A 10,322-nucleotide genomic window follows, 5' to 3' on the forward strand; every position below is an offset into this window, starting at 1 on the left:
GGGTAGAGTGGCACCCCTGTAACAAGCTCCACAGCCACCAGCCCCAGAGACCACATGTCACTTGCTTCGTTATAAGGAAGGCCAAGCATAACCTCAGGTGCACTATAACCAACCGTCCCCACACGGTCACCAGGCATCACTGCAGACGCAGGACATGCGAGGCCAAAGTCTATAAGTTTGACTTTGATGGGAGACTCATGGCGGTTTACAACCATGATGTTTCCAGGTTTGATGTCAGCGTGCACTATTCCCACAGAACCCAGGTGGGACAGAGCATTTGTGAGCTGACCTAAAATTGGCCTGACTTCGCTTATGGGGAGACCCTGGTTTTTCCGGTCCCCTATGTAGTCCCACAGGCATTGATCGAGGAGTTCGAACTTTAAGCAAACCCGCTCTCCGTCGTGGAAAAAGCCGTTCCATTTAACAATGTTGGCGGCATCTGGATCCAACCTTCTCAGCTGCTCCAGGATGAAAATTTCCAGTTTTGCCTGTTGCAGAATATCAGGGCGGCTCTTGTTTACTTTAATAGCCACAGCTCGGTTGGTCATGGTATCACAACATTTGGCTACAATACCAAAGCCCCCTTCTCCGAGGAAAGCCTCTACCTTGTAGTGGTTTCCCAAAATGCTCCCTTTAACTATTCCAAGCTCATTTGAGCGGAAGGATGGGTTAGCTGACATGGTGAAATGTGTCGGCTTGGTCAGTGAATTGCTAAGTAACGCGAAATTCTCTCAAAACTCTCCAAAATGGTTTGCTTACTGTCAGGTCAAGGTCCGTTGAGCAGCAAAGTTTAACAGAGCAAAGCTCCTATTTAAGGGTTTTTTCGCTCATGACATCACAGGGGACATCACAGAAGATGATGACATCACAGGGGATCAAAGGCATTCTATTTTTTTTTATCAATGGCATTCTATTTTTTCAGTTGAAACACTGAAAAAAAATAGTGTTTCAACAGGGCAGGCTGGCGCCCTGTGGGAGGCAGAGGTGATAGGGTAAGGATGCAGAGGATAAGAAAAGATCTTATCCGTCAGCTCATCAGCGAGCAGCCGCAGAATCACAGGTGCAGCTTGGCGGGGGATGGAGAGTGAAGACAAAATCAACAATGACTTAAGGCAAAGTTACAGTCTCAATGTTATTCTTTATTTTTTCTCAGTGTCTTCTTGAGGGACAGTATGTGTATATGTGTACGTGATATTAAATGAATGTTTAAGTGCAGGTTATTGTGCAGACTCAGCACAGAGCATCAAAGAGTTGATTTGTAGTGTGTCACATCAGTGTGGTGGCAGCTGTCCTGGCAGCCGTTTTTGGAATTCCATAAGATACTATGATTCATATCAGTATGTCACACATAAACACATTGTATTGAATGACACAAAAACAGAATCTTATGAGAATGATAAGATTCTGCTAACATTCTGTCCACATTTGATAACCTGCTTAGTGATGTGAAATCATCATCAATGTGTGTGGGCAAAACAGAAGCAACTTTGGATTTCTAACTACAAATCCATTCTCTCTTGTTTCTTTTTCTATTTATCCCACTCTAAAAGTTGGATGTAACAGTGAGACCAAATTCACAACCCAATAGAAACAGATCCAGGTACATTTACAGCAATATTCAAACTGAATACAGGCTGCTGGCCATTGACATGTAGTATCCTTTTGACTTGAAGTCACCTGGAACTGTAGCTGTGCTGTAAACAAATAATGAAGCTCAGTTTGACCAGAATAAGAACTAGAATCTTTAACACACTAAGATAATAAAATACACAAGCTATTTGGCTGGTAACTGACATCTAGCCTATATTACTTAATATTCATTAACCTATTTAAAAAGCACTTTTGCTCTGTTTCAGGTAAAGTGTAAATCGGCACCTCTGATTTGTGTGATTACATTTTCTCTTTGTCTTTTTCTGCTGCAGCAGCCAAAGTCTGATTTATTAATGACAAACCAGTGGTAGAAGCATCATAACATCAAGAAAACTGGACAGTTAAAGGATTTTTCTTTTTACATAAAAAAGAAAAAAATGTTTGATGATCTGAAATGTTTAAGTGTGACAAACATACAAATAAATAGGAAAACGCTTTTTCACACCATTGTCATATAAAAGACTTCCTTCCTTCATTCTGTTCATTGACCCCATTGTGGACCACTAAAATCTTGTATACTATGTAGTATATACCTTATTTACTTTATTTATTACATTTTGGGTTTGTTTTGGGGTTTTTTTGCACTACATCAGACAACATCAAAATAGTGTTGACATTTTTGTTATTTGTGTTTTGTAATCTTTATAAAAACCTAGAAAAAAAACACCTCTTAATCTTTGGTATATGGCGAGGCGCTGTGGACACCCAAGTTTGTGATAGTGTAGATTTTTCACATCAATACCATGGTTGCATCTACTGAAAATCTCTGTGAAGCTTAAATCTCAGTGACCTTGACTTCAAGGTCAGAGGTCAACTTTTCTGAAAATCAGAGGAGTTTCACATTTATAACACAGGTATGTCTACTAGGAGGCTGAAGGGTAGCACTATATATTTATAAACAATCAAAAACAACAATTTATTTCCAATTTGTATGGAATTTATTTCTGTAAACATGGTGTTTTAGGTCGGATTAAAGGACTGATGTGATGGTAAGGTGTCCCCTGCTCTGCTTTGAATATTGGTAGGCTTTTTTTTATAAACTTTCACAAAAATTGCTAGTTCCCCTAGAGTTTTGGCCACCCCAGCAATCAGAAGATTTCCCTATGAGCAAGCATTTAGCGACAGTGGGAAGGAAAAACTCCCTTTAAAAAGGAAGAAACCTTCGACAGAACCAGGCTCAGGAAGGGACAGTCATCTGCCGCGACTGGTTGGGGTGGGGGGAGTGAAAATTTAAAAAAAAAAAAAAAGCCAAAGTGATAATTATTGGAGCAGCTTAATTAATATTTCCAGTGTAATTTTCTGTTAATATCCTTTTAAAACCCCAGTTTGTGTTTTTATCACTTTTGTCCAGGGTGGAAGATGTCATGCTGGAGATTGACTCTGTATGGTTTTTCAATGTTGATACTTGGGAACCTGTTGGAGAGGCCAGGGCTGAAAAAGGGATGCCTTAGAACCTGAGAGGGTGTTATCCGCTGGTGTGCATCCAAGGCCAACATGTCTTTAATTAGGCTGACAAATAAGCGTTGGCCATCTTCAGGTCCTCGTCTAAACATCATTATTTGTTCGAGGTCATCCAGACGTGTCAGTTTTATGTATCTTGTCTCCAAAGATTCATATCCTGTCTCATATTTAAATTGTTGGGCGGTCTTAAATGTCCAGCGTTGTTGGTTGTAGTTGTCTTTTGTGAAATAATCTTCAGTGTACACGCCAGGATCGAGAACATGATCTGGCAGCTGACCCTGAGTCTCTATGATGAATTTCAAAACATCATAATATTTTTTTCCTGGGTACAGTGGCACCCCTGTAACAAGCTCCACAGCCACCAGCCCCAGAGACCACATGTCACTTGCTTCGTTATAAGGAAGGCCAAGCATAACCTCAGGTGCACTATAACCAACTGTCCCCACACGTTCACCAGGCATCACTGCAGACGCAGGACATGCGAGGCCAAAGTCTATAAGTCTGACTTTGACTGGAGACTCATAGCGATTTACAACCATGATGTTTCCAGGTTTGATGTCAGCGTGCACTATTCCCAAAGAACCCAGGTGGGACAGAGCATTTGTGAGTTGACCTAAAATTGGCCTGACTTCGCTTATGGGGAGACGCCGGTTATTCGGGTCCCGTATGTAGTCCCACAGGCATTGATCGAGGAGTTCAAATTTCAGGCAAACCCGCTCTCTGTCAAGGAAAAAGCCGTTCCATTTAACAATGTTGGCGGCATCTGGATCCAACCTTCTCAGCTGCTCCAGGATGAAAATTTCCTTTTTTGCCTGTTGCAGAATATCAGTGCGGTTCTTGTTCACCTTAATAGCCACAGCTCGGTTGGTCTTGGTATCACGGCATTTGGCTACAATACCAAAGCCCCCTTCTCCGAGGAAAGCCTCTACCTTGTAGTGGTTTCCCAAAATGCTCCCTTCAACTATTTCAAGCTCATCTGAGCTGAAGGATGGGCTGGCTGACGTGTGTACGAATACTTGCTGAGAAAATTCAACCGAGTTTTGAAAACTGCAGTTGATTTTCTCTGATCTCTTGCATTTCAAGTTTGAAGGGTGCTGAAAGACCACAGGGTTTTGTGGTCTTTCAGCACTCATGTCAATGCAAGGGGAACTCTTAGGGTTGAAAAAGGGATGCCGGAGAACCTCCGACGGTGTTATGCGCTGGTTTGCATCCAAGGCCAACATCTGTTTAATTAAGCTTACAAACAAACGTTGGCCATTTTCAGGTCCTCTTCGAAACATCATTACTTGTTCGAGGTCATCCAGACGCGTCAGTTTGATGTATCTTGTCTCCAGGGACTCATATCCTGTCTCGTACTGAAATTGCTGGTCAGTCTTAAATGTCCAGCGCTGTTGGTTGTTGTTGTCTTCAATGAAATAATCTTCAGTGTACACGCCAGAGTCTAGAACATGATCTGGTGGCTGACCCTGAGTCTCTATGATGAATTTCAAAACATCATAGTCTTCATTTCCAGGGTAGAGTGGCACCCCTGTAACAAGCTCCACAGCCACCAGCCCCAGAGACCACATGTCACTTGCTTCGTTATAAGGAAGGCCAAGCATAACCTCAGGTGCACTATAACCAACCGTCCCCACACGGTCACCAGGCATCACTGCAGACGCAGGACATGCGAGGCCAAAGTCTATAAGTTTGACTTTGATGGGAGACTCATGGCGGTTTACAACCATGATGTTTCCAGGTTTGATGTCAGCGTGCACTATTCCCACAGAACCCAGGTGGGACAGAGCATTTGTGAGCTGACCTAAAATTGGCCTGACTTCGCTTATGGGGAGACCCTGGTTTTTCCGGTCCCCTATGTAGTCCCACAGGCATTGATCGAGGAGTTCGAACTTTAAGCAAACCCGCTCTCCGTCGTGGAAAAAGGCGTTCCATTTAACAATGTTGGCGGCATCTGGATCCAACCTTCTCAGCTGCTCCAGGATGAAAATTTCCAGTTTTGCCTGTTGCAGAATATCAGGGCGGCTCTTGTTTACTTTAATAGCCACAGCTCGGTTGGTCATGGTATCACAACATTTGGCTACAATACCAAAGCCCCCTTCTCCGAGGAAAGCCTCTACCTTGTAGTGGTTTCCCAAAATGCTCCCTTTAACTATTCCAAGCTCATTTGAGCGGAAGGATGGGTTAGCTGACATGGTGAAATGTGTCGGCTTGGTCAGTGAATTGCTAAGTAACGCGAAATTCTCTCAAAACTCTCCAAAATGGTTTGCTTACTGTCAGGTCAAGGTCCGTTGAGCAGCAAAGTTTAACAGAGCAAAGCTCCTATTTAAGGGTTTTTTCGCTCATGACATCACAGGGGACATCACAGAAGATGATGACATCACAAGGGATCAAAGGCATTCTATTTTTTTTTTATCAATGGCATTCTATTTTTTCAGTTGAAACACTGAAAAAAAATAGTGTTTCAACAGGGCAGGCTGGCGCCCTGTGGGAGGCAGAGGTGATAGGGTAAGGATGCAGAGGATAAGAAAAGATCTTATCCGTCAGCTCATCAGCGAGCAGCCGCAGAATCACAGGTGCAGCTTGGCGGGGGATGGAGAGTGAAGACAAAATCAACAATGACTTAAGGCAAAGTTACAGTCTCAATGTTATTCTTTATTTTTTCTCAGTGTCTTCTTGAGGGACAGTATGTGTATATGTGTACGTGATATTAAATGAATGTTTAAGTGCAGGTTATTGTGCAGACTCAGCACAGAGCATCAAAGAGTTGATTTGTAGTGTGTCACATCAGTGTGGTGGCAGCTGTCCTGGCAGCCGTTTTTGGAATTCCATAAGATACTATGATTCATATCAGTATGTCACACATAAACACATTGTATTGAATGACACAAAAACAGAATCTTATGAGAATGATAAGATTCTGCTAACATTCTGTCCACATTTGATAACCTGCTTAGTGATGTGAAAATCATCATCAATGTGTGTGGGCAAAACAGAAGCAACTTTGGATTTCTAACTACAAATCCATTCTCTCTTGTTTCTTTTTCTATTTATCCCACTCTAAAAGTTGGATGTAACAGTGAGACCAAATTCACAACCCAATAGAAACAGATCCAGGTACATTTACAGCAATATTCAAACTGAATACAGGCTGCTGGCCATTGACATGTAGTATCCTTTTGACTTGAAGTCACCTGGAACTGTAGCTGTGCTGTAAACAAATAATGAAGCTCAGTTTGACCAGAATAAGAACTAGAATCTTTAACACACTAAGATAATAAAATACACAAGCTATTTGGCTGGTAACTGGCAATAAGCCAGAGGACTAATGGCCCAGAAGGCCCAAATGAAACTAGTAATGTCCAGACATCTAGCCTATATTACTTAATATTCATTAACCTATTTAAAAAGCACTTTTGCTCTGTTTCAGGTAAAGTGTAAATCTGCACCTCTGATTTGTGTGATTACATTTTCTCTTTGTCTTTTTCTGCTGCAGCAGCCAAAGTCTGATTTATTAATGACAAACCAGTGGTAGAAGCATCATAACATCAAGAAAACTGGACAGTTAAAGGATTTTTCTTTTTACATAAAAAAGAAAAAAATGTTTGATGATCTGAAATGTTTAAGTGTGACAAACATACAAATAAATAGGAAAACGCTTTTTCACACCATTGTCATATAAAAGACTTACTTCCTTCATTCTGTTCATTGACCCCATTGTGGACCACTAAAATCTTGTATACTATGTAGTATATACCTTATTTACTTTATTTATTACATTTTGGGTTTGTTTTGGGGTTTTTTTTGCACTACATCAGACAACATCAAAATAGTGTTGACATTTTTGTTATTTGTGTTTTGTAATCTTTATAAAAACCTAGAAAAAAACACCTCTTAATCTTTGGTATATGGCGAGGCGCTGTGGACACCCAAGTTTGTGATAGTGTAGATTTTTCACATCAATACCATGGTTGCATCTACTGAAAATCTCTGTGAAGCTTAAATCTCAGTGACCTTGACTTCAAGGTCAGAGGTCAACTTTTCTGAAAATCAGAGGAGTTTCACATTTATAACACAGGTATGTCTACTAGGAGGCTGAAGGGTAGCACTATATATTTATAAACAATCAAAAACAACAATTTATTTCCAATTTGTATGGAATTTATTTCTGTAAACATGGTGTTTTAGGTCGGATTAAAGGACTGATGTGATGGTAAGGTGTCCGCTGCTCTGCTTTGAATATTGGTAGGCTTTTTTTTATAAACTTTCACAAAAATTGCTAGTTCCCCTAGAGTTTTGGCCACCCCAGCAATCAGAAGATTTCCCTATGAGCAAGCATTTAGCGACAGTGGGAAGGAAAAACTCCCTTTAAAAAGGAAGAAACCTTCGACAGAACCAGGCTCAGGAAGGGACAGTCATCTGCCGCGACTGGTTGGGGTGGGGGGAGTGAAAATTTAAAAAAAAAAAAAAAGCCAAAGTGATAATTATTGGAGCAGCTTAATTAATATTTCCAGTGTAATTTTCTGTTAATATCCTTTTAAAACCCCAGTTTGTGTTTTTATCACTTTTGTCCAGGGTGGAAGATGTCATGCTGGAGATTGACTCTGTATGGTTTTTCAATGTTGATACTTGGGAACCTGTTGGAGAGGCCAGGGCTGAAAAAGGGATGCCTTAGAACCTGAGAGGGTGTTATCCGCTGGTGTGCATCCAAGGCCAACATGTCTTTAATTAGGCTGACAAATAAGCGTTGGCCATCTTCAGGTCCTCGTCTAAACATCATTATTTGTTCGAGGTCATCCAGACGTGTCAGTTTTATGTATCTTGTCTCCAAAGATTCATATCCTGTCTCATATTTAAATTGTTGGGCGGTCTTAAATGTCCAGCGTTGTTGGTTGTAGTTGTCTTTGTGAAATAATCTTCAGTGTACACGCCAGGATCGAGAACATGATCTGGCAGCTGACCCTGAGTCTCTATGATGAATTTCAAAACATCATAATATTTTTTTCCTGGGTACAGTGGCACCCCTGTAACAAGCTCCACAGCCACCAGCCCCAGAGACCACATGTCACTTGCTTCGTTATAAGGAAGGCCAAGCATAACCTCAGGTGCACTATAACCAACTGTCCCCACACGTTCACCAGGCATCACTGCAGACGCAGGACATGCGAGGCCAAAGTCTATAAGTCTGACTTTGACTGGAGACTCATAGCGATTTACAACCATGATGTTTCCAGGTTTGATGTCAGCGTGCACTATTCCCAAAGAACCCAGGTGGGACAGAGCATTTGTGAGTTGACCTAAAATTGTCCTGACTTCGCTTATGGGGAGACGCCGGTTATTCGGGTCCCGTATGTAGTCCCACAGGCATTGATCGAGGAGTTCAAATTTCAGGCAAACCCGCTCTCTGTCAAGGAAAAAGCCGTTCCATTTAACAATGTTGGCGGCATCTGGATCCAACCTTCTCAGCTGCTCCAGGATGAAAATTTCCTTTTTGCCTGTTGCAGAATATCAGTGCGGTTCTTGTTCACCTTAATAGCCACAGCTCGGTTGGTCTTGGTATCACGGCATTTGGCTACAATACCAAAGCCCCCTTCTCCGAGGAAAGCCTCTACCTTGTAGTGGTTTCCCAAAATGCTCCCTTCAACTATTTCAAGCTCATCTGAGCTGAAGGATGGCTGGCTGACGTGTGTACGAATACTTGCTGAGAAAATTCAACCGAGTTTTGAAAACTGCAGTTGATTTTCTCTGATCTCTTGCATTTCAAGTTTGAAGGGTGCTGAAAGACCACAGGGTTTTGTGGTCTTTCAGCACTCATGTCAATGCAAGGGGAACTCTTAGGGTTGAAAAAGGGATGCCGGAGAACCTCCGACGGTGTTATGCGCTGGTTTGCATCCAAGGCCAACATCTGTTTAATTAAGCTTACAAACAAATGTTGGCCATTTTCAGGTCCTCTTCGAAACATCATTACTTGTTCGAGGTCATCCAGACGCGTCAGTTTGATGTATCTTGTCTCCAGGGACTCATATCCTGTCTCGTACTGAAATTGCTGGTCAGTCTTAAATGTCCAGCGCTGTTGGTTGTTGTTGTCTTCAATGAAATAATCTTCAGTGTACACGCCAGAGTCTAGAACATGATCTGGTGGCTGACCCTGAGTCTCTATGATGAATTTCAAAACATCATAGTCTTCATTTCCAGGGTAGAGTGGCACCCCTGTAACAAGCTCCACAGCCACCAGCCCCAGAGACCACATGTCACTTGCTTCGTTATAAGGAAGGCCAAGCATAACCTCAGGTGCACTATAACCAACCGTCCCCACACGGTCACCAGGCATCACTGCAGACGCAGGACATGCGAGGCCAAAGTCTATAAGTTTGACTTTGATGGGAGACTCATGGCGGTTTACAACCATGATGTTTCCAGGTTTGATGTCAGCGTGCACTATTCCCACAGAACCCAGGTGGGACAGAGCATTTGTGAGCTGACCTAAAATTGGCCTGACTTCGCTTATGGGGAGACCCTGGTTTTTCCGGTCCCCTATGTAGTCCCACAGGCATTGATCGAGGAGTTCGAACTTTAAGCAAACCCGCTCTCCGTCGTGGAAAAAGCCGTTCCATTTAACAATGTTGGCGGCATCTGGATCCAACCTTCTCAGCTGCTCCAGGATGAAAATTTCCAGTTTTGCCTGTTGCAGAATATCAGGGCGGCTCTTGTTTACTTTAATAGCCACAGCTCGGTTGGTCATGGTATCACGACATTTGGCTACAATACCAAAGCCCCCTTCTCCGAGGAAAGCCTCTACCTTGTAGTGGTTTCCCAAAATGCTCCCTTTAACTATTCCAAGCTCATTTGAGCGGAAGGATGGGTTAGCTGACATGGTGAAATGTGTCGGCTTGGTCAGTGAATTGCTAAGTAACGCGAAATTCTCTCAAAACTCTCCAAAATGGTTTGCTTACTGTCAGGTCAAGGTCCGTTGAGCAGCAAAGTTTAACAGAGCAAAGCTCCTATTTAAGGGTTTTTTCTCTCATGACATCACAGGGGACATCACAGAAGATGATGACATCACAGGGGATCAAAGGCATTCTATTTTTTTTTATCAATGGCATTCTATTTTTTCAGTTGAAACACTGAAAAAAAATAGTGTTTCAACAGGGCAGGCTGGCGCCCTGTGGGAGGCAGAGGTGATAGGGTAAGGATGCAGAGGATAAGAAAAGATC

The 10,322-nt window shown here is 42.4% G+C and overlaps 1 protein-coding gene across 1 annotated transcript; it reads right to left on the minus strand.

Annotated features, from left to right (window-relative positions):
* Window positions 1-2,695: 2,695 nt before the first annotated feature.
* Window positions 2,696-10,296, minus strand: LOC146504289 (uncharacterized). Its single transcript, XM_085184491.1, has 2 exons — window positions 8,785-10,296; window positions 2,696-5,296 (listed from the first exon to the last, which is right to left on the minus strand). The coding sequence occupies exons 1-2, from the start codon at window positions 9,980-9,982 to the stop codon at window positions 2,988-2,990; spliced, it is 3,507 nt and encodes a 1,168-aa protein (XP_085040617.1). The 5' UTR covers window positions 9,983-10,296; the 3' UTR covers window positions 2,696-2,987.
* Window positions 10,297-10,322: the final 26 nt, after the last annotated feature.

This window comes from Neolamprologus multifasciatus, chromosome 14, assembly GCF_963576455.1.
Source record: "Neolamprologus multifasciatus chromosome 14, fNeoMul1.2, whole genome shotgun sequence".
NCBI lineage: Eukaryota > Metazoa > Chordata > Actinopteri > Cichliformes > Cichlidae > Neolamprologus > Neolamprologus multifasciatus.

Coding starts and splice junctions, on each gene's coding strand:
- LOC146504289 (XM_085184491.1), bottom strand. CDS start 9,982: ATGTCAGCTAACCCATCCTTCCGCTCAAATGAGCTTGGAATAGTTAAA. Junction 5,297..8,784: donor ATTCGTACACACGTCAGCCA/GCCATCCTTCAG, acceptor TCACCATGTCAG/CTAACCCATCCTTCCGCTCA.